This window comes from Oncorhynchus nerka, linkage group LG28, assembly GCF_034236695.1.
Source record: "Oncorhynchus nerka isolate Pitt River linkage group LG28, Oner_Uvic_2.0, whole genome shotgun sequence".
Taxonomy (NCBI): Eukaryota; Metazoa; Chordata; class Actinopteri; order Salmoniformes; family Salmonidae; genus Oncorhynchus; species Oncorhynchus nerka.
The window spans coordinates 76,539,213-76,564,401 of record NC_088423.1 but is presented as its reverse complement, the minus strand read 5'-3'; the positions used below and the strand labels follow the sequence as shown (position 1 = coordinate 76,564,401).

The window sequence follows — 25,189 nt, the reverse complement described above, 5'->3', positions numbered from 1 at the left end:
CCAGGTGCTCTCATTTGTTGACTTCTGTAAACGTAAAATCCTTGGTTTCATGCATGTTAACATTAGAAGCCTCCTCCCTAAGTTGGTTTAATTCACTGCCCTAGCACACTCTGCCAACCCAGATGTCTTAGCCTAGTCTGAATCCTGGCTTAGGAAAACCACTGAAAACCCTGAAATCTCCATTGCTAACTATAACATTTTCCGCCAAGATAGAACTGCCAAAGGGGGCGGTGTTGCAATCTACTGCAAAGATAGCCTGCAGAGTTCTGTATTACTTTCTAAGTCTGTACCCAAACAATTTGAGCTTCTACTTCTAAAAATGCACCTTTCCAGAAACAAGTCTCTCACTGTTGCCGCTTGCTATAGACCTCCCTCTGCCCCCAGCTGTGCCCTCCATACTATATGTGAACTGATTGCCGCCCATCTATCTTCTGAGCTCGTGCTACTAGGTGACCTAAACTGGGACATGCTTAACACCCCGGCCATCCTAAAAACTAAGCTTGATGCCCTCAATCTCACACAAATTATCAATGAACCTACCAGGTACAACCCCAAATCAGTAAACACGGGCACCCTCATAGATGTCATGCTAACTAATTCGCCCTCCAAATACACCTCTGCTGTTTTCAATCAAGATCTCAACGATCACTGCCCCACTGCCTGCATCCGTAATGGGTCTGCGACCAAACAACCACCCCTCATCACTGTCAAACGCTCTCTGAAACACTTCAGGCCTTTCTAATCGACCTGGCCAGGGTATCCTGGAATGACATTGACCTCATCCCATCAGTAGATGATGCCTGGCTATTCTTTAAAAGTGCCTTCCTCACCATCTTAAAACCCCTCTCAAAAAATGTAGAACTAGGAATAGATATAGTCCTTGGTTCACGCCAGACCTGTCTGCCCTTAACCAGCACAAAAACATCCTGTGGCGTTCTGCATTAGCATCGAATAGCCCCCGTGATATGCAACTTTTCAGGGAAGTTAGGAACAAATATACACAGGCAGTTAGAAAAGCTAAGGCAAGCTTTTTCAAACAGAAATTTGCATCCTGTAGTACTAACTCAAAAAGGTTCTGGGACACTGTAAAGTCCATGGAGAATAAGCGCACCTCCTCCCAGCTGCCCACTGCTCTGAGGCTAGGAAACATTGTCACCACCGATAAATCCACTATAATTGAGAATTTCAATAAGCATTTCTCTACGGTTGGCCATGCTTTCCACATGGCTACCCCTACCCCGGTCAACTGCCCGGCACCCTCCACAGCAACCCGCCAAAGCCCCCACCATTTCTCCTTCACCCAAATCCAGATAGCCGATGTTCTGAAAGAGCTGCAAAATCTGGACCCCTACAAATCAGCCGGGCTAGACAATCTGGACCCTCTCTTTCTAAAATTATCTGCCGAATTTGTTGCAACCCCTATTACTAGCCTGTTCAACCTCTCTTTCGTATCGTCTGAGATTCCCAAAGATTGGAAAGCTGCCGCGGTCATCCCCCTCTTCAAAGGGGGTGACACTCTAGACCCAAACTGCTATAGACCTATATCTATCCTACCCTGTCTTTCTAAGGTCTTTGAAAGCCAAGTTAACAAACAGATTACTGACCATTTCTAATCCCACCATACCTTCTCCAATATGCAATCTGGTTTCAGAGCTGGTCATGGGTGCACCTCAGCCACGATCAAGGTTCTAAACGACATCATAACCGCCATCGATAAGAGACATTACTGTGCAGCCGTATTCATCGACCTGACCAAGGCTTTCGACTCTGTCAATCACAACATTCTTGTTGGCAGACTCGACAGCCTTGGTTTCTCAAATGATTGCCTCGCCTGATTTACCAACTACCTCTCTGATAGAGTTCAGTGTGTCAAATCGGAGGGCCTGTTGTCTGGACCTCTGACAGTCTTTATGGGTGTGCCATAGGGTTAAATTCTCGTGCCGTATCTCTTTTCTGTATACATCAATGATGTTGCTCTTGCTGCTGGTGATTCTCTGATCCACCTCTACACAGACGACACCATTCTGTATACTTCTGGCCCCTCCTTGGACACTGTGTTAACTAACCTCCAGACGAGCTTCAATGCCATACAACTCTCCTTCCGTGGCCTCCAACTGCTCTTAGACGCAAGTAAAACTAAATGCATGCTTTTCAATTGATCGCTGCACGCACCTGCTCGCCCGTCCAGCATCACTACTCTGGACGGCTCTGACTTAGAATACGTGGACAACTACAAATACCTGGGTGTCTGGTTAGACTGTAAACTCTCCTTCCAGACTCACATTAAGCATCTCCAATCCAAAATTAAATCTAGAATCGGCTTCCTATATCGCAACAAAGCATCCTTCACTCATGCTGCCAAACATACCCTCGTAAAACTGACCATCCTACCGATCCTCGACTTCGGTGATATCATCTGTAAAATAGCCTCCAACACTCTACTCAACAAACTGGATGCAGTCTATCACAGTGCCATCCGTTTTGTCACCAAACCCCCATACACTATCCACCATTGAGACCTGTACGCTCTCATTGGTTGGCCCTCACTTCATACTCGTCGCCAAACCCACTGGCTACAGGTTATCTACAAGTCTCTGCTAGATAAAACCCCAACTTATCTCAGCTCACTGGTCACCATAGCAGCACCCACTCGTAGCACGCGCTCCAGCAGTTATATCTCACTGGTCACCCCCAAAGCCAATTCCTCCTTTGGTCTTCTTTCCTTCCAGTCCTCTGCTGCCCATGACTGGAACGAATTGCAAAAATCTCTGAAGCTGGAGACTCATATCTCCCAAACTAGCTTTAAGCACCAGCTGTCAGAGCAGCTTACAGATCACTGCACCTGTACATAGCCCATCTGTAAACAGCCCATCTATCTACCTACCTCATCCCCATACTGGTATTTATTTATTCATTTTGCTCCTTTGCACCCCAGTATCTCTACCTGCACATTCATCTTCTGCCGATCTACCATTCCAGTGTTTAATTGCTATATTGTAATTAATTCGCCACCATGGCCTATTTATTTCCTTAACTTACCTCATTTGCACTCACTGTATATAGACTTTTTGTGTTATTTTGTTCTACTGTATTATTGACTGTATGTTTTGTTTATTCCAGGTGTAACTCTGTGTTGTTGTATGTGTCGAATAGCTACGCTTTATCTTGGCCAGGTCGCAGTTGCAAATGAGAACTTGTTCTCAACTAGCCTACCTGGTTAAATAAAGGTGAAGTAAAATAAAAATAAAAAAACATCTCCACTTAGCTGACCCTCAACACTGGGGCCCCAAAAGAGTGCGTGCTCAGCCCCCTCCTGTACTCCCTGTTCACCCACGACTGTGTGGCCATGCATGCCTCCAACTCAATCATCAAGTTTGGAGATGACACAACAGTAGTGGGCTTGATTACCAACAACGACGAGACAGCCTACAGGGAGGAGGGCACTCGGAGTGTGGTGTCAGGAAAACAACCTCTCACTCAACAAAGCAAAGGAGATGATCGTGGACTTCAGGAAACAGCAGAGGGAGCATACCCCTATCCATATTGAAGGGACAGTAGTGGAGAAGGTGGAAGGTTTTAAGTTCCTAGGTGTATACATCACAGACAACCTGAAATGGTCCACCCACACCGACAATGTGGTGCCTATTCAACCTCAGGAGGCTGAACAAATTTGGCTTGTCACCTAACACCCAGTCAAACATTTACAGATGCCCAATTGAGAGCATCCTGTCGAGCTGTATCGCCACCTGGTACGGAAACTACAGCGACCTCAATCGCAAGGCTCTCCAGAGGATGGTGCGGTCTGCACAACGCATTACCGGGGACAAACTGCCTGCCCTCCAGGACACCTTACAGCACTCGATGTCACAGGAATGCCCCCCCCAAAAAAATTCAAGGACAACAACCACCCGAGCCACTGCCTGTTCACCGCGCTATCATCAAGAAGGCGAGGTCAGTACAGGTGGATGAAAGCTGGGACCAGGAGTCTGACAAACAGCTTCTATCTCATGGCCATCAGACTGCTGTACAGCGTTCACTGACTCAGAGAGGCTGCTGCTAACAGAGACTCAAATCAATGGCCACATTAATAAATGGATCACCAGTCACTTTAAACAATGTCACTTTAATAATGTTTACATATCTTCTAGTATCACCTCATATGTCTATACTGCCTCTGCCGCTCAGCCATCGCTCATCCATATATTTATACTTACATAGTCATATTCCATCCCTTTAGATTTGTGTGTATAAGGTAGTTGTTGGTGATATTGTTAGATTACTTGTTAGATATTACTGCACTGTCGGAACTAGCACAAGCATTTCGCTACACTCGCATTAACATCTGCTAGCCACTTGTATGTGACCAAAAATGTGACCTAAAATGTCATTGGTTTGATTTTAATTACACAATTTCTGATATTTCTCATGCCTTTTATTTTCTTGCAGAAGTAAAAACAGGAAATGCATCACTCCACTGCCATTCATTCCAAATAGACTGGTTTGGATTTCTTTCAAACGAAAATAGCTGCCATTATCACTCCATTCTATAACTTTGAGTGATTATGACATAGCCCCTTTAGTAATTTAATAGGATCTCTATGGAGTTGACCACCAGACGACAGGGGCAGATAAACTGTCTTTCTCTGTGTGTGTGTGTTGCATGTCGTATGGAGAGAGCACTACTTTCCTCTTCACAAAACATTGATAAATTAGAGTACCATTGTTTTAGTGTTGCATCTCGTTGTATGACACCACATTCTTTACATCAGCTCTGCTGTCTGGGTACCTCCATGAGCTCTACCACTGTCCTGTCCACCACAGATTAAGATTTCTACATGGCCATTTGGGGCATCTTTACACTCCACCTGCCACACAGTGATGATTTCTCTGTTATCTCATCCCAGCTAAGGAGGCCAATGGAAATGTATTTTTTCTTCCATGTTTTTTTCTGTATCATTATATCAAGGCAAGACATTGCCTTTTACTTCAGGTCTCACATCCCATGGGATATAAAACACACCATCTCATGGTCTTACTGCTTTAACGCAGCTCGTCAATACTGCTCCTTCACAGGTCATTAACATACGGCTTTTACACAGCCATACACTATGCTGTATAGCACATACCACTGCTAAGTAGGGAATTGACATGGACCACCATAAAGAGAGAGCGTGTATCACCTCTACCACTAGTGCTGGCAACAGACAGAGACTGGTGCTACTGCACTGTAGAACATCCTCTTCCATATTTGCTCCCCATTACATTCAGCTAGCTGCAGTCTGTTTCTTTTCTTTTGTCCATGATCCCTCTCTTCTCCTCTGTCTAGCATATAGCATCACTCAGGCCGTTGGTTAGAGTTGCTGTGATGTAGATAAGGCCTCTCATCCCTGACTGATATAAACCAGGCCGTTAGCTAGCAGCGCTGCTGTTGGATGATGCCGTGCTACAGATGAATAATTTAGTTACCATTAGTATGCGCAGTGTCACAGGTCTCTCTCTCTCCGCCTTTATGACAGCCAGCCTGATGTCGCCTCTCGTCAGGTTAACAACCGTGACCCATGGACCCGCAGTCCACCTACACCAACCATTACTGTGTGACAATAGGGTGTGTGAGTGTGACGTGTGTGAGAGTGTGCATGTGGTGTGTGTTTGTGCGTGCATACCTGCAAACCTATCGTTAGTGGTCTGAGTGAAATTGATAAACTACTGTGATACATCCAGGTGCCTACAGAGGTGTTAGCCTATCATGTTCTGTGAGCTTTTATCACCAATCACCTCTGCTGATGACACACAGATTAATTATCAGGCTGACATGTAGCACTTAAAAGCTGACACTAACAGGTGCTGAGCCAGGGAGGCTTGCTGTCTCTAATGCTACATGTGGCGGCGATCTGCATTTAATAGTGCAAACATAGAGGAGGTATGAATAGATAGTGTTGCCATGACTCTTGCCCACTGGGCTGCATGTATTCAATGAGTCGATGTGACAGGTTAAAGGAAATATTCATAGCCTGTTATACATTAAAAAGTATTAGTAAGTTCATAGTATGTGAGGATTTTAAAACATCTAAGGTTAAAAGGATGCATTCAGTATTAGTTGATAGAGATTAATAACATTCATATAATTGTGTTAAAGTTAAAATCTGTCAAAGGGTACGAATTGTGAGAGTAATGTGTAAACGTTATATTGATTACTTTATTTTGTAGTGCCTAAAAGTGTTAATCTGTGATCTACGAAATGCTCTTAATCTATGAGCCGGAGATCGATTGCTCTGGTCTCCATCCATATTCCTGGGGAAAATCGCGGTCTTTTCTCATGAACTAAACGTTGAATTGAGAATACAACACCGTATCACTGTCGTGATTATTTTTCCCCTGTTTTCAGGTACTTTATTGATGATAAACATAGTAATTTAAATGTTATAACTTGCTAACATGTCAAGAGTGTTTAAAGTGTGTTTTAGTAACGTCTTGAGGACGTTAGAGTTAAGTTTGAAGAGAGTAATATTAGCCCTGCTCGGTTGAAGTGAAGAATAGCATCATACTGAGAGTAGCTGCCATTTTATGTCGATTGTGAATGAACATGTGCGTTGTTAATAAGATATTTTGCTGTGTTATTTGTATAATGGGTTTTCTGTTGTTTTGTAATGTGTTACTTTTGTGAAATGATGAACTAAACGTTGAATTGAGAATACAACACCGTATCACTGTCGTGATTATTTCTCCCCTGTTTTCAGGGGCGTAACATTTTTGGAGGCTCCGCTGAGATAGCTGCTCAGATGTCCAGTTTCCACACCCTGGTCGCTGAATTCCGAGCCAGCTGAATCTCCACATAACAACTCAGGCAGGCTGCAGTGAGGAAAGTGTTGCTGTTCGAGGGAAGTTGGAAGTTAATGGTTAAGTACGTGTCAACTGAGGCCATTGATCGACCATCAGAGACAGTAAGGACCATCTAATTCAGAGTCAACTCCTGCACAGTAAAAGTTCCTCCTGTTCTGTCAACATGACAAGCGCCTTGGAAGAACTACAGGAAGAGGTAGTAGGAGAATTACACACCCTGACTAAAGACAAATTACTAGAGATATGTGATTTCCTTGAAATATCAGGCGAACAGAGAAGAGATGTTAAAGACAAATCCCGCATAGCATTAATGACTCGCATTATGATGTTCCTTGAAAGAGAGGAAGTCACAGAGTTAGAAGATGGCGGCATGTCGGAATTGTTGCTACTTAGAGACGAAATGACAGAGATGATCAGTGGCATAGATAACAAAAAACAGGGCAAATTGACCATGATATTGAACCAGCCGGAACACATCACAGAATAGAGGAACTGAGAACTGTAACCCCACAACAAGGGGTGGGAACTGAGCAGATTACTGCAGCCAAAGTCAGTGATTCTCTGCGTCAGCCATGCCAATCTTCAGGGGAGCGTGCCGCTCTCACCCAATGCACAGCCCAGCTCATACTGGCGCAAAGAATTAAAAAATTTCTGGTCAGATAGTTGAACTGGGCCGGAAAGAAAAACTGATTTTTTTCCAGCCTTGCCCATCATATTGAAAAGGGACTTAACAGAGGATATCCTGAGGTAGAAATAGTAGACGCAGTAGTCAGGGCTATTTCTCCAGGCTCACAGCTACGCAGCTACTTGGAAGGTAAACTCCAGCTAACTCTTCCCACACTTAGATTTATCCTGCGTTCCCACTTCCAAGAGAAGAGTGCAACAGAGCTTTTACAAACAGCTAGCTTCAGAAGCACAGCATAGCAAGGAGACCCCTCAAAGCTTCCTGATGCGCGTTTTAGATTTGAGGCAAAAAGTACTGTTTGCATCCCAGGAGTCAGAATCAGGGCTTAAGTATGACCCTGCTCTAGTCCAGAGCATGTGTTTTCACACAGTCCTTACGGGTCTCCAGAGTGACAGTATCAGGATAGACATGCAGCCTCTCCTGCTAGAGAGCAAAACATCAGATGAGGTTTTGCTAGAGAAGCTTAACATTGCTTGTGCTAATGAGAAAGAAAGACGAAACAAAAAGCGCTTTAATGCCCCACAGCCTGCTACAACTGTAAGTGTAGTCCAGTTAGAAGATACGCCATCTGTAAAGTGTCCTGTGAAGGAAGCCAAAACTACGATACCCGCAGAACTGTTAACAGAGTTAGCTGAACTTAAGACAGGTGTAGCCTCTCTAAAAGGTCTCAGTGCAGAGATTGCTCAGATTAAGGAGACATTACAGCAGCCTATGTTTCAGTCACCGCCTTGTGCCTATGCCCCACCCCCAGTTAGGAGGCCAGATAGGGACCCCCAGCCACCTGTTTCCCAGCAGCAGTATTACAGCAACTACAGTCGGTCCCAAGCACCTGACCCTGCGCAGCATCAATATGCACCTAACCGGTATACCAACCACTCTGCTCAAGCTCCAAGGAGGTGTTTTGTCTGCCAGCAGGCCAGAACAGATGCACGCTGCACACACTGCTTCCGATGTGGGAGTGGAGAACATTTTCAAGCTGGATGTAAAATCCGGGGAGCCAGACCCTCAAGGGTGGCCCCTTTAAACGGAAACGGGTTACCGCTGAGGGACGAGTGTTAACCGTAGCTACCAAAAAGTCCCAGAAATGTGCAAATTGTGCCAGAGAAGATTCATTTGAGAACCTGAAACAATGTTCATCATGTAAAGAGACACTGTACTGTTCCAAAGTATGTCAAAACCAACATTGGACTAAACATAAGGAAAAATGCACTCACCTGAAAATTGACTCTAATAGTGAAAGGTTTTCCTGCACAGAGGAAAATGCCCACTCCTTACCATCCCTAGCTCAAGGTTGCCGCTCCCGTAAGGTCACCTCGCTAGTCGGCAGACAGTGCCTTATTGAGTGTCACCTGAATCGCCACCACCTTCAAGCTCTATGGGACACAGGCTCTCAGGTATCGGTCATTGATGAACGATGGAAAGAGGAATCTCTCCCAAACGCAAGGCTGAGAGATGTTTCAGAAATCCTGGACTCACCTGATGATCTAAGGTTGACTGCAGCAAATGGGACTGGAATGCCATACCTGGGATGGATTGAAACAACTTTTCGGCTAGCCTCTGAAACTGACCAAACAAAGGAACTGATCATCCCAGTGCTGGTAATGAAAGGCTGTCACCTATCTCATCCCATCATAGGTTTCAATGTTATCGAGCACATCCTGACAATGACCGAAAAGACTAAACGATACAGTACAGTAAAAACAGCTTTCCCAAGCCTCAATAGAAACAAGGTGAGAGCTTTTATACAGGCTGTTAGCGCAGAACAGACAGATGAATACGCAGTGAAAACCAAGAAAGAGAAGGTTGCTGTACCAAAACACAGTACCATTCAGATTGAGTGCCGTGTAGCTTCCCAGCCTTTCAAAGATGACATGACAATGCTTTTCCAGCCAGACCTGAACCCGCAGTGGCCAGACGACCTTGAGTTCTTTGACACACTAGTCAGAGTCAGGAAAGGTGTTTTTCCAGTTATCCTGCTTGATGTCTCTAACCCCACTGACCACGACATTGCCCTGCTAGGACGCACAATAATCGGTACAGTACAAACCATTATGACTGTGTTACCTGCCCAAGTCTTTGAAAAAACTGTCACCTCAGCCACAGTGAATCACACCAGCGTTCGAACCCCATGTACTGCTACTGAACAGTGGGATCCACCAGTAGATTTAACTCACCTAACCGAAGAACAGAGAGAGGTTGTTAGGCAAATGCTTAGAGAAGAGTGTCACTCCTTCTCCAGATCAGACAATGACATTGGCTGCATTGAACGATTGAAAATGACTATTTCTCTAAAGGACTCTGAACCAGTAAAGCGCACATACATGTCGGTGCCCAGGCCACTGTATCAGGAGATGAAGGGTTACATTTATGACCTCATAGTCCAGGGCTGGGTTAGGAAGTCAAACTCTTCATATTCTTCACCTGTCGTGTGCGTTCGTAAGAAGGACGGGACCCTCCGGTTGTGTATAGATTACAGAGACCTAAACAGAAAGACACATCCCGACCGCCAGCCCATCCCTCGGGTCCAAGACATCATGGACAGTTTAGGTGGTAATTCCTGGTTCTCCCTCTTAGATCAGGGGAAAGCGTATCACCAGGGGTTCATCTCTGAAGAAAGCAGACCGCTGACAGCATTTGTGACACCGTGGGGACTCTATGAGTGGATACGTATGCCATTCGGCCTCATGAACGCTCCTGCAGCTTTTCAGCGGTGTATGGAGAAGTGTTTGGAAGGGCTCCGGGATAACATCTGCAATCCTTATCTGGACGACACGCTAGTTTTCAGTAAAACATTCAACAGCCATGTGAATGATGTGCGAAAAGTTTTGCAGCGTCTCAGAGAGTATGGCATTAAACTCAAACCAAGTAAGTGTGATCTCTTTAAACCCCAGGTCCGTTATTTGGGCAGAATAGTGTCTGCAGAAGTCAGCCGAGTTGACCCAGCCGATTTTGAAGCAGTAAGAGCATTGAAAGAAATCAGACCAGAGACTGTGGGCCAGCTCAGAAAAATGCTTGGTTTACTCACTTACTACAGACAGTACATGAAAGACTTTTCTAGGAGTGCCAGCTGCCTGTATGACCTCCTGAAAGCAGATTTAGAGAAATTACCTGACCACCCACGGAAAACAAAAACAAAGAAAGTAAGTCATGTGGTGCCCTCAAACAAGCCAATCCTGTGGACTGACCAGCATCAACAGGCACTTGAACAGCTGATTGAGTGTTTGCTTCACCCACCAGTTTTAGGTTTCCCTGATTTCACTCAGCCATTTGTTGTACACACTGATGCGTCACACCAAGGCTTGGGAGAAGTTCTTTATCAAAAGCAAGAGGGGAAGCTTAGGGTCATTGCTTATGGCTCTCGAAACTTAACAGCAGCTGAGAAGAACTATCACTACCACTCGAGCAAGCTAGAATTTCTAGCTCTAAAATGGGCAATCACTGATAAGTTCCATGACTATTTCTACTATGCTCCGACCTTCACTGTATACAGCGATAACAACCCGCTCTGCTACATTCTGTCTACTGCAAAACTGAACGCAACCACTTCCAGGTGGGTTGCAGACTTGGCTGATTTCCACTTTACAATAAAGTACAGGCCAGGCAGAGAGAACGGTGATGCAGATGCTTTGTCAAGGATGCCACTGGATGTAGAGTCACTGATGAGAGAATGTTCTGAGGAGCTTCCACCAGACACCATCGCCGCCACGATACAAGCAGTTGAGGTACAGAAAGAGGCTGTTGTACCTTGGTCATTTTCAGCTGCATCTATGTCAGTATCAGCTGAAGGTGAGACAACCATTGCAACAACCAGCTCGATCCCAAAAGATGGGATAAGAGAAGCACAAGAATCTGATCCGGTCATCCGTCCTGTGCTCAATTTCAAACTGTTGGGTTCCAAACCGCCAGTTAAAGAGCAAAAGAAATTCAGTCCAAAGACAAAATGCCTATTCAGAGAATTGGACAAATTGACAATAGACAGTGATGGCATTTTGTACAGAATCACTACAGCCCGCAAGCAGTTAGTTCTACCAGAGCAGTACAAAGGTAAAGTGATGGAAGAGTTGCACAATAACATGGGACACCAAGGTACTGACCGCACTGTATCACTAGTACGTGGCCGCTTCTTATGGCCATATATGCAATCTGACATCGAGCACTATGTGACTAAAACCTGTAGCTGTGTCAAGCAGAAAAGGCCAGCCCATGCAACAAGAGCCCCTCTGACAAACATTGTGACAACACAGCCATTTCAACTGGTATGTATAGACTTCCTTCATCTCGACAGATGCAAAGGGGGATATGAGTACATCCTCGTGATTGTTGATCATTTTACACGTTTCACTCAAGCCTACGCCACCACATCAAAGTCAGGTAAAACTGCTGCAAATCTCATCTTCAATGACTTTGCCCTGAAGTTTGGGTTCCCGTCCCGCATCCACCATGACCAAGGGGGAGAATTTGAAAATCAGTTGTTCCATCAGTTAAAGAAACTCAGTGGCATGGCGGGGTCCAGGACAACACCCTATCACCCGATGGGAAACGGTCAAGCGGAACGCATGAACAGAACATTGTTGCAAATGTTAAAGACACTAACTGAGATACAAAAGTCAAATTGGAAGGAGTCTCTGAACAAACTGGTTTATGCCTATAACTGCACCCGTTGCGAATTGACTGGCTATTCACCATTTTATCTTCTGTTTGGGAGATCACACAGGCTTCCAGTTGATATGTCTCCTGACCCCTCCTGTCTCAGCCTCCAGTATTTATGCTGCAGTAGTTTATGTGTCGGGGGGCTAGGGTCAGTTTGTTATATCTGGAGTACTTCTCCTGTCCTATTCGGTGTCCTGTGTGAATCTAAGTGTGCGTTCTCTAATTCTCTCCTTCTCTCTTTCTTTCTCTCTCTCGGAGGACCTGAGCCCTAGGACCATGCCCCAGGACTACCTGACATGATGACTCCTTGCTGTCCCCAGTCCACCTGGCCATGCTGCTGCTCCAGTTTCAACTGGCCTGGGCCCTAGGACCATGTCCCAGGACTACCTGACATGATGACTCCTTGCTGTCCCCAGTCCACCTGGCCATGCTGCTGCTCCAGTTTCAACTGTTCTGCCTTACTATTATTCAACCATGCTGGTCATTTATGAACATTTAAACATCTTGGCCACGTTCTGTTATAATCTCCACCCGGCACAGCCAGAAGAGGACTGGCCACCCCACATATGCTCTCTCTAATTCTCTCTTTCTTTCTCTCTCTCGGAGGACCTGAGCCCTAGGACCGTGCCCCAGGACTACCTGACATGATGACTCCTTGCTGTCCCCAGTCCACCTGACTGTGCTGCTGCTCCAGTTTCAACTGTTCTGCCTTATTATTATTCGACCATGCTGGTCATTTATGAACATTTGAACATCTTGGTCATGTTCTGTTATAATCTCTACCCGGCACAGCCAGAAGAGGACTGGCCACCCCACATAGCCTGGTTCCTCTCTAGGTTTCTTCCTAGGTTTTGGCCTTTCTAGGGAGTTTTTCCTAGCCACCGTGCTTTTACACCTGCATTGTTTGCTGTTTGGGGTTTTAGGCTGGGTTTCTGTACAGCACTTTGAGATATCAGCTGATGTACGAAGGGCTATATAAATAAATTTGATTTGATTTGATATGCTCTTTGGATTGTGCACAGAGGCAGGTTCCAGTAACCAGCGAGAATACGTGGAGAACTGGAAACGAGGGATGGAAGAAGCATACGCCATTGCAAATGAAAATGCTCAGAAAGCCGCTGAAAGAAGTAAGAAGTACTATGACACTAAAGTTAGGAGTTCAGTGCTACAGCCTGGCGAGCGAGTTCTGATTAAAAACCTGACACCAAGAGGAGGACCAGGAAAACTCCGTAACTATTGGGAAGATACAATTCACACAGTGGTGAGACAAATGGGTTCAGACCTGCCGATTTATGAATTGAGACCAGAAAAGGGTAGGGGACGCTCCAGGGCCCTGCACAGAAATCTGCTCATGTCCTGTGACCACTTACCTTTTGAGACACAACCAGAAATGACCAAAGTGGACAAAAGTCAGAAAACGAGGAGACATCAGCCTGCATCACAGACTCTAGATTCTGATGAAGATAGTGGGGATGAATATGACCTTCATCATGAGCCGCTACAGGTTCCCACATCTCCTACAGTACCTGAGGAGAGGAATGCTGAACCAGCGAGAGAGTGGGAACACAGGCCCCCAACAGTGAAACAGACAGTTGCAGTGCCAGTCCCTGATACGCTACCAGCACAGCCTCTTGTTGAAAAGCGGCTGGAGGAGACAACAACAGTTAAAGACCTGCCTGCTGAGGAGATTAACTTGCCTGCTGAAAATTTTCCTGATGATCATCCACCAAGTGCCTTTCCTTCATATACTGATGCTGCTGAACCTGAGGAACCAGCCTACCAGCTGCCACAAAGAGAGAGACACCCTCCAAGACGTATCACCTATGATCAGCTTGGTATCCCTTCCTGCTACAGTATACAGCCACAGCCACAGTTGTTCCCTGTCTACTCTGCGCCAGGACTGGTTCCATGGCTGCCATCACTACAGCAATGTTACTTTCAGCCACCTTACATGTATGGGCTTCAGCAAACATGAGGCTACAGAGTTGACATGTTTGACCATGGACTACTGTCTGATTTCACAGACTGTCAAAAGAGACAATTTGCAGACTATGCATATAGATCATTAAAATTGATGGACTGTTGATCAATAGTATGAGAAAATACTGCTTATGTTATATAGCTGGTCAACAGATATGGACTGTGAATATAACTTGTTAGTTATATTTGAACTGTGACCCTTGACCTGTGCTCAAGTACTACTTTACAGAAGAGGATTTTCTAGGTCCAGTGCATACGGACTGTTGAAGAAGACAATGTTGGTAATGTTGGGACAACGTTTATTTTGTCGGTGGAGAGTGTGACAGGTTAAAGGAAATATTCATAGCCTGTTATACATTAAAAAGTATTAGTACATTCATAGTATGTGAGGATTTTAAAACATCTAAGGTTAACAGGATGCATTCAGTATTAGTTGATAGAGATTAATAACATTCATATAATTGTGTTAAAGTTAAAATCTGTCAAAGGGTACGAATTGTGAGAGTAATGTGTAAACGTTATATTGATTACTTTATTTTGTAGTGCCTAAAAGTGTTAATCTGTGATCTACGAAATGCTCTTAATCTATGAGCCGGAGATCGATTGCTCTAGTCTCCACCCATATTCCTCGCGGTCTTTTCTCATGAACTAAACGTTGAATTGAGAATACAACACCGTATCACTTTCGTGATTATTTCTCCCCTGTTTTCAGGGGCGTAACATCGACTCTTGGACTACAACAACATTGTATTCTGATTGCCAACAGTAGTAGTCTGTTGAATGTGGCACTTGATAATCAACTGTATAATAATACTCATTGCGGAGTGATTGACTTGTGCTCAGCCACTCTCTCCTTGCAACATGGTGCAGGCAAATTATGAGAAAATGAACTCCTGCAATAGGCTGAAGGCAGAGGTTGAATATGAGTACAGGCAGAGAGAGAGAGGTAGAGAGAAGGGAAGAGAGAGACAGACATACAGTTATAGGAACTTAATTTGATCCAGTTTGCAACAGCAGGAAAATAATTCTGCAGTAACAGGAAATGTGAAATATTATGTGGATTATAATTAATGGAGATTTTTTTGTAGGCTTTGACACATTGTTTATTTGGGCAAAACTGGAAATGGAAATTACAAACTTACAAAGCCTTTTGTAATACAAGTTTGCATTTCTTGTTCTGCAGTACAAGTCTCAGAAACAAAAGAGTGATCAAATTAATATCCTAAATCTGTACGTACAGACAGACAGACATACTGACATACAGGCAGACTAGGTCTATAGAAATAGGCTGTTCCAGTGTTCTGGGTGCATATGTGGACAGGTAACTAACTTGATGATGTCACAATGCCCCTTTACCAGGGATGGAGCTCTAGTTGTTATAAGGGAACATTATGAGGTAACATGTTGCCACGGAAACACACTTGTGTCATAATCTCAGACCACATTAAAACGGTCAGACAAGCTCAGGTAGAGCGCATTAGCTACATTCGAACGATCTCTCAACCTATAACTGATTTGATTGATTACAACGGTACACTACCTTGTCGTGACATGGGTCAGAGACTAAGTGACCCTGTCCCTGAGGTATCCCATAGGGAGAAACCAAAGGAGACACAGGAACATAAAGATAAACCCAAGGAGAAGAGGATCCCTCAAGCCCTGACCTTTCTTCAGCTGTTTACACTGCTGAGCTGCGTCAAGGTGAAGAAAACACCCTTTGATCCCTCCCAGAGTGGTGATGGGAGAAAGGGAACAACGATAAACGATACAAACAACAATAATGACTCTGATACTGGTGAGTGTTAGGAGGTGTATATTGATTAGTGCTGCTACATTGTACAATTATCTAGGCTCCACTTGGAAAAAAACAGGTCATGTGTCTTAGAAATGTTTCACTTACAGGCTTGGACTACTCTGCAGGTGACGTGAAAAGGATCAAGGACAAGAGTAAAGGAAAGGTTGGGGGAGAGAAACATAGCATTGAATCTCAGGACCAGAAATGCAGAACGACACAGGAAAAAGAAAAAGACATTAAACAAAGGCCTAACTCGGTAAGACATCCAATCTTGCTTATAAATGAGGATTAACCAATGCATTTGACAACTGATAATGACCACAACAAGGAAAACACAGCATATTGTGTTGAATCTGATTATTTGACATGGCTTGACAAAAGTGATAATGTCACAATGCCCCTTCGGATGAGGTAGGCCCTAATAGTTATTAGGAAAAGTCTAAACAGAATCCATGGAACGTCCCAACTCTGACTTTTGACGTTGAAATTGAAATGGTTAAGGTAAGGGTTAAGGTAGGGGTTAAGGTTAGGGTTTAGGGTAGGGACGTCCCAAGGATCACGGACAGCACTAACCCTAGTTATTATGGGGTAACATTTTGACATGGAAACACACTTAGGAAATACTATTTGTTGCCAATCAAGCTAGAGCTCATTGGCTACGTATATTCAACATTGATATTGTAGTTTGAATTGTCAGTAGATTTCTAACTGATGTACTTACTGATTGCGACACAGGTCTCCCCTGAGGAGCAAGCAAAGAAGACCCAGCAGAAAGAGAAGAAGAAGAGCATCCATCCAGCTGTGGCGGCCCTGCAGCTGTTCACTCTCTTCTGCTGTGGTGGGAAAGTCAAGCTGAGGAAGTCTCGTCCCTCTCAGAACAGACAGAGTAGAAAGGACCAGGACAAAGATAATGCATCTGATACTGGTGAGTGTTATGGGGTGTCTGCTGATTAGATATAGAATGAGATTGGCTCCACTTGGAAGAACGTGTCTTCAAAATCAAAATGTCTAATCTACTCAGGTTCAGACTTGTCTGGAGGTGATGTTACAACCAACAGGGTCAAGGACAAGATTAATGGAAAGGTGGGGAGGGAGAAAGACCAGACTAAAGTTCAGCTGTTGAAATCATCTCAGGACCACGAACCCGTAAGTACAACACCAGAAACAGACAAGGGAACTAATTCAGGACAAAGACCTAACTCTGTGAGACAACCAAACATGCTGTATCATATTTTATTGTGAGCAAAATATCTTTCCCATAATGCTGTGTTATCATTGGGTGTTATAATTGTGTTGTGCAGGAAAATCGAAGGACACGCCGGCAAGTGAAGACCCCTGTGGAGGAAATTAACTTAAGACCTGACTCTCCGACTCTACCACGTGCCCACGTAAGTTACTGAAACCTAAATGACTATACGGACAGACAGAGATTCAAAGATCTAGACAATTTCCCCTCTGACCTCAACCTAACCACCCTTTTCCTCCGGGTAGAGCTCCCTCTCTCAGTTTTCCCTGGCTCGGAACCTGGCCATCCTCCCGCTGGAGTGGCAGCTACCCGGAGTCCCTCTGCCCACCTCGTCTATGGCAACTAGGACAGAGAGAATGCCATCCTCTACCAACACTTCGACACATGCGCAGATGGAAACACAGACATCAGATATGAACACAGACACACAGACCACTTCTACCTCTCAGAGCCAGATCTCCATGGTCTCATCGGAGACCATGATAGATCTTCACACGTCAGACTCCATTACCCAGACCTCCACTCTTGACATGGCACTGACCCCTGAGAGCACTAAGGACATGATCACTACTGATGAGGATGTGAAGGATGACTCTGCTAAAGATTTGATCTCCACCCTAACAGACACCTCTATGAAGAAATCCATCAGTGAGACCAGCCTGAAAGACCTCATCGCTGAGTATGAAGGTGACAATGAGCTGAAGGATATGGCTGCCTCCGCTACCCCTGCTACTGATAATGCCAATGAGGATGCAATGCTGCTGGAGATTGCAGCACTTTTTGACTGATTACATGTTGACAGTGGAGACCGAGCTGCCTCTGCATCTCTGAAGAGCCAATAGGCCTAATGAACATTTCAATGTAGCAAAAGCTATACTTTGATCAATCAATAAAACATTTTTCTGCAGCAAATCTTCACTACGGTTGATATGTGATGCAGCATGTTTAGATTAGACCTATTTGTTTGAATTCATCAAAAATAATAAATATTACTGCCAAGGGAACAATCAAACTACTACAGGTAGGGGAGAGTGAATATATCAGCATAGAGTTCATTTGGACAATAATGATCCAGAAGCATATTGCATTCTGTAATGTATGAAATAACATTCACCCACAGCGAATACAAATCAGACGTGTTCTATTTTCTCCCTCTGTCCTTCCCTCCCACATCCTGATGAGGTTTAGATCGTCATGTTATCCAGCCCTTAAACTGTTTAGCATTTTAATAACTACAATAATAATAATTACATTTGTTACACATGCATCAAATAGAGTCCTCCTGTCACCACATATCAGAGCCACCTGAAGATGCTTTGTTACTGGTGGGTTTCCAACAGATTACAGGGATATTGGTTAAGTAAGTCAACCTAAATAAGGATGGTGGGAACATCCTCATACTACAGCACATCATTCTCTTTGCCTATATTACAGGAGGGAAGGATATATTGGTGTCATCAGAGTAATTGATTAGCACACATACTGTATGTGTGGTTTTATCACCTTGAATGGTGACAGAATAGAGAGCTTTGAAACTATTGAATTAAGTATTAAAATACCAGGTGAAAAATGCTCCGTTAGAAAATCACTTTGAGAATTTAGGTATTTTATGAATTCTCACAGGGAAGATTTCGGTCAAACTGCACTTTTCTGTCTCTGTCATGCCTGTGGTCTGCATGGATAATGAGCTGAGAGAAGCAGTAGTAGCAGCACATCGTTTAGGGCTACAGCCAAGCTGTCCCTCACCTGAGAAACCCCCTAGTTGTACATGAGTGTACTCTCCACAATAAAGATCAGCCTGACATCAACATACTGTTGACAAAGTAGACTTGGAACTAAATCAGCATAACATAGATACTGTACATGTATGTAATTAAGCATGACGTTTTTGAGGATTGTTAATGTAGAAAAGATGCAGAACATATTAACTCTGAAAGGGGAGGGAGAGAAGAGAGGGGGATGACTGGGTGGATATAGAGGAGAGACAGTAGGAGGGATGGTGAGATGTATCCATCTATGAAGTTTTTTCTGTGTGACTCACTTTTACTTGAGTAATTTTCATTAAGGTATCTTTACTTTTCATTTGACAACTGGGTGCTTTTTCCTCCACTGGTCATCAGCCGATACATTCTCTCCCTGCATATGGGACACTTCAGAAGATGACGCGTGACACCGTTTAGATGATGATGATGATGATGATGCAACGTTCGCTATAAACAGGGCAACTTCCCCGTTCTGTGTAGCCTACAGGATGCTTTGGAAATAGAATTAGGAATTAGAACTCTAGAATGGATATGAACCTTCTTATGATGTTCTAAAGGGTCAGCCATTTTGGTCAGGGAGTTGGTCAAACATGATTTGCCAGTGCTGTGATAAGATAGTGTAAAAAAATGAATTTAAAAAATGATCTGCATTGTAAATTTGTAATAGCCAGCCAGTTTAATTGCAATGATTCCATACATTTTTCAAATTATGCCAATATGCCAACATTCTATTTAAACAATGCAGTCAATCCACAGCTATAAAATGGCTGAAAATAGTTGATGATAGGATTTAGACAAGTTGTGAATGCATCAAGTACTGATATTGTATAATATAATATCAAACACAGATTTCCAAGAAAATAAAAATGTTGAAATTTATGGTCTGTTTACATATATTTTAGAGGCTATTTATACCGAAACAGTATTTATAATTATACAACAATATTTGGGGGTTACAACTGCCCTATCCCATCTGGACAAGAGGACTACCTATGTATGTAAGAATGCTGTTAATCAACTATAGCTCAGCATTCAACACCATAGTACCCTCTAAGCTCATCATTAAGCTAGAGGCCCTTTGTCTCAACCCCTCCCTGTGCAATTGGGTCCTGGACTTTCTGACGGGTCGCCCCCCTGGTGGTGAAGGTAGGAAAGTGAAATTCTGATCCAAGATGGCGTAGCAGTCAGACGTCCTTGTCCTGTCGTGTCCCTTGTATATATCGTTTTACATATTTTTCGTCGCATATCCTTTAAAATGTTTTGCTAAACCTCATCATCTAAATACTCTCCTGCAACCCGCCTCACCCAATGTGGTGTGGATCTGCTTTTTTTTCCTAAAGTATTTATATTTACTTCGGATCTGGAATCCCTCAACTGAAGCTAGCCAGCTAACTACCAGATATCAGTCAGCAAACCATTGCCAGCGGTCATCAGCTAACCTTCAGCTCGGAAAGCTCTCGCCAGTTCGAACAACGTGACTCTAACCAGAGCATAACGGACCTGCTATTTTTATCCCCGGATTCCTACCGCAAACTGAACATTTGCATCTGGATCTTCACAACCAGCTAACCGCAATCCCGGATGACTACTCCTGGCTAGCGTTTCCATCCCAGAGCAAGCACCAATTTAGCTTGATTCTAGCCCGGCCAGGGCTCCTGTGCTACCACCGAAGCATACTCCTGGGCTACAATATCGGACTGCTAGCTACCTAGAGCTACTTGGAACCCTACTAATTCCACGACTGGTCTATCGACGTCACCGCACGAAGTGGCAAAAACAGACTTACCCCCATCGCTAACTTTCTAGCCCCTACTATCTGCTTGCTTGCTAATCCGGTCTGCTAACTGCTAGCTTGCCCTGGTCTACTAGCTGCTAGCTTGTTTAGCTCCGACCTACTAAATGTTAGCTTGTTAGCCTGCTAACTGTCTGAATCGCCGTGTCCCCAGTCAGCCCAACCACTCACTGGACCCATATGTTCACTTGGCTACGCATGCCTCTCTCTAATATCAATATGCCTTGTACATTACTGTCCTGGTTTGTGATTACTGTCTTATTTCACTGTAGAGCCTCTAGTCCTGCTCAATATGCCTTAACCAACCATGTTGTTCCACATCCTACATATGCGATGACATCACCTGGTTTAAACATCTTTAGAGACTATATCTCTCTCTTCATTACTCAATGCCTAGGTATACCTCCAATGTACTCACATCCTACCTTACCTTTGTCTTTACACTATGCCTTTAATCTATGCTATCGTGTCCAGAAACCTGCTCCTTTTACTCTCTGTTCTGAATGTGCTAGATGGCCAGTTTGTATAGGCTTTAGCCGTACCCTTATCCTACTTCTCCTCTGTTCCTCTGGTGATGTGGAGGTTAATCCACTCCCACCCCCCAGGTGCTCTCATTTGTTGACTTCTGTAAACGTAAAAGCGTTGGTTTCATGCATGTTAACATTAGAAGCCTCCTCCCTAAGTTTGTTTAACCTCTTAAGTCGACCCTCTACTTTTTTGAACATTCTGTTAAAAATCGTGCAACATTTCAGCGCCCTGCTACTCATGCCAGGAATATAGTATATGCATTTGCTTAGTCTGTGTGGATAGAAAACACTCAGACGTTTAAAAAACTGGTTAAATCACTGCTGTGGCTTTACCAGAACGGCATTTACATCGAAAAGCACAGGAAAAACTGATCACTGAAAATATATCCATGCGCTACTTGAACCCATTGATAAACGTGAACCACAATTAATTGACTGAGGTTGCAGTACCTACAGCTTCCACACGGTGTCTAGAGTCTTGTCATTTCCCTTCAATTTTTTTCTTGGTCAAACACATACAGGACACCGTATCTCCTCCGGTCTAGGACCGGATATTTTCGTTGAGTTTCTAGCCGGACATTTTTCCAGACGGACAGCTAATGATCTTTACATCGCCTCCTGATGAATTTTATCGCTTATTAACGTTTACTAATACCTAAAGTTGCATTACAAACGTATTTCGAAGTGTTTTGTGAAAGTTTATCGTCGACTTTTTGAATTTTAAAAAATGACGTTACGTTTTGAAACAATGTTTTTTTCGTTTATCACACAGTCTACATATAACGATATCTAGGCTTTATATGGACCGATTTAATCGAAATAAAGACCCAAATAGTGTTTATGGGACATCTAGGAGTGCCAACAAAGAAGATGGTGAAAGGTAATGAATGTTTTCTATTTTATTGTGCGGTTTGTGTAACGCCGAAATGCTAATTATTTTGTTTACGTCCCCTGTGGGTCTTTTGGGGTGTTACATGCTATCAGATAAAAGCTTCTCATGCTTTCGCCGAAAAGCATTTTAAAAATCTGACTTGTTGCCTGGATTCACAACGAGTGTAGCTTTAATTCGATACCCTGCATGTGTATTTTAATGAACTTTTGAGTTTTAACTAATACTATTAGCATTTAGTGTAGCGCATTTGCATTTCCAGAGCTCTAGTTGGGACGCAAGCGTTCACCTTCCAGCAGGACAATGACCCTAAGCATACTGCTAAAGCAACACTTGAGTGCTTTAAGGGGAAACATTTAAATGTCTTGGAATGGCCTAGTCAAAGCCCAGAACTCAATCCAATTGATAATCTGTGGTATGACTTAAAGATTGCTGTACACCAGCGGAACCCATCCAACTTGAAAGATCTGGAGCAGTTTTGCCTTCAAGAATGGGCAAAAATCCCAGTGACTAGATGTGCCAAACGTATAGAGACATACCCCAAGAGACTTGCAGCTGTGATTGCTGCAAAAGCTGTCTACAACGTATTGACTTTGGAGGGGTGAATGGTTATGCACGCTCAAGTTATGTGTGTTCCGGAGTTCTAAATTGAGCAGCTGCTGAAAAATGAGCTCCTGTATATATTGAGATTTAAATGTTTTTTTAGAGTGAAGTACATCGAAAAAATCAAGAGAAAACTGCAAGACTCAATAGAAGACAAAACAAGGAACAAACCAAAAAGACAGGCTTTTGAAGAAGTAACTATTTTTCATAAAATTGTACAGTTATCTTAGCTAGCTGAATTGCTAGCTGAATTGTTTACTTGTTGCTAAGCAGTTGCTAGGGACTCTCCTGGAAGAAGCTAGCTAGCTTACAAAGAATAACAACAAAAATATCTAGTTAACAGAAGAAAGGAAGACAAAATAAGGACAGAAGAAAAAGGAAAAGAAAAAGGACATAATACAAGAAACAGCACTATAGAGAGATAGAACAACAACAACGCAGCCACTGCCAGCTAGCCTCCTTCAGCAGTATTGTATCATTTGAATTATTTTAGTCAATAAGATTCCCTGCTACGTAAGCTTAACTTTCTGAACATTCGAGACGTGTAGTCCATTTGTCATTCCAATCTCCTTTGCATTAGCGTAGCCTCTTCTGTAGCCTGTCAACTATGTGTCTGTCTATCCCTGTTCTCTCCTCTCTGCACAGACCATACAAACGCTCCACACCGCGTGGCCGCGGCCACTCTAATCTGGTGGTCCCAGCGCGCACGACCCACGTGGAGTTCCAGGTCTCCGGTAGCCTCTGGAACTGCCGATCTGCGGCCAACAAGGCAGAGTTCATCTCAGCCTAAGCCTCCCTCCAGTCCCTCGACTTCTTGGCACTGACGGAAACATGGATCACCACAGATAACACTGCTACTCCTACTGCTCTCTCTTCGTCCGCCCACGTGTTCTCGCACACCCCGAGAGCTTCTGGTCAGCGGGGTGGTGGCACCGGGATCCTCATCTCTCCCAAGTGGTCATTCTCTTTTTCTCCCCTTACCCATCTGTCTATCGCCTCCTTTGAATTCCATGCTGTCACAGTTACCAGCCCTTTCAAGCTTAACATCCTTATCATTTATCGCCCTCCAGGTTCCCTCGGAGAGTTCATCAATGAGCTTGATGCCTTGATAAGCTCCTTTCCTGAGGATGGCTCACCTCTCACAGTTCTGGGCGACTTTAACCTCCCCACGTCTACCTTTGACTCATTCCTCTCTGCCTCCTTCTTTCCACTCCTCTCCTCTTTTGACCTCACCCTCTCACCTTCCCCTCTACTCACAAGGCAGGCAATACGCTCGACCTCATCTTTACTAGATGCTGTTCTTCCACTAACCTCACTGCAACTCCTCCAAGTCTCCGACCACTACCTTGTATCCTTTTCCCTCTCGCTCTCATCCAACACTTCCCACACTGCCCCTACTCGGATGGTATCGCGCCGTCCCAATCTTCGCTCTCTCTCCCCGCTACTCTCTCCTCTTCCATCCTATCATCTCTTCCCTCTGCTCAAACCTTCTCCAACCTATCTCCTGATTCTGCCTCCTCAACCCTCCTCTCCTCCCTTTCTGCATCCCTTGATTCTCTATGTCCCCTATCCTCCAGGCCGGCTCGGTCCTCCCCTCCTGCTCCGTGGCTCGACGACTCATTGCGAGCTCACAGAACAGGGCTCCGGGCAGCCGAGCGGAAATGGAGGAAAACTCGCCTCCCTGCAGGACCTGGCATCCTTTCACTCCCTCCTCTCTACATTTTCCTCTTCTGTCTCTGCTGCTAAAGCCACTTTCTACCACTCTAAAGTCCAAGCATCTGCCTCTAACCCTAGGAAGCTCTTTGCCACCTTCTCCTCCCTCCTGAATCCTCCTCCCCCTCCCCCTCCTCCCTCTCTGCAGATGACTTCGTCAACCATTTTGAAAAGAAGGTCGACGACATCCGATCCTCGTTGCTAAGTCAAACGACACCGCTGGTTCTGCTCACACTGCCCTACCCTGTGCTCTGACCTCTTTCTCCCTCTCTCTCCAGATGAAATCTCGCGGCTTGTGACGGCCGGCCGCCCAACAACCTGCCCGCTTGACCCTATCCCCTCCTCTCTTCTCCAGACCATTTCCGGAGACCTTCTCCTTACCTCACCTCGCTCATCAACTCACCCCTGACCGCTGGCTACGTCCCTTCCGTCTTCAAGAGAGCGAGAGTTGCACCCCTTCTGAAAAAACCTACACTCGATCCCTCCGATGTCAACAACTACAGACCAGTATCCCTTCTTTCTTTTCTCTCCAAAACTCTTGAACGTGCCGTCCTTGGCCAGCTCTCCCGCTATCTCTCTCAGAATGACCTTCTTGATCCAAATCAGTCAGGTTTCAAGACTAGTCATTCAACTGAGACTGCTCTTCTCTGTATCACGGAGGCGCTCCGCACTGCTAAAGCTAACTCTCTCTCCTCTGCTCTCATCC

The 25,189-nt window shown here is 44.4% G+C and overlaps 1 protein-coding gene across 1 annotated transcript; it reads left to right on the top strand.

Moving 5' to 3' along the window:
* The first annotated feature begins 15,706 nt into the window (after nt 1-15,706).
* On the top strand, nt 15,707-18,008 carry LOC115112757 (uncharacterized). The gene is made up of 6 exons (XM_065012566.1): nt 15,707-15,950; nt 16,058-16,206; nt 16,686-16,875; nt 16,972-17,096; nt 17,252-17,338; nt 17,442-18,008. The coding sequence occupies exons 1-6, from the start codon at nt 15,707-15,709 to the stop codon at nt 17,982-17,984; spliced, it is 1,338 nt and encodes a 445-aa protein (XP_064868638.1). The 3' UTR covers nt 17,985-18,008.
* Nucleotides 18,009-25,189: the final 7,181 nt, after the last annotated feature.

Coding starts and splice junctions, on each gene's coding strand:
- LOC115112757 (XM_065012566.1), top strand. CDS start 15,707: ATGGGTCAGAGACTAAGTGACCCTGTCCCTGAGGTATCCCATAGGGAG. Junction 15,951..16,057: donor CAATAATGACTCTGATACTG/GTGAGTGTTAGG, acceptor TTTCACTTACAG/GCTTGGACTACTCTGCAGGT. Junction 17,339..17,441: donor CGACTCTACCACGTGCCCAC/GTAAGTTACTGA, acceptor TCCTCCGGGTAG/AGCTCCCTCTCTCAGTTTTC.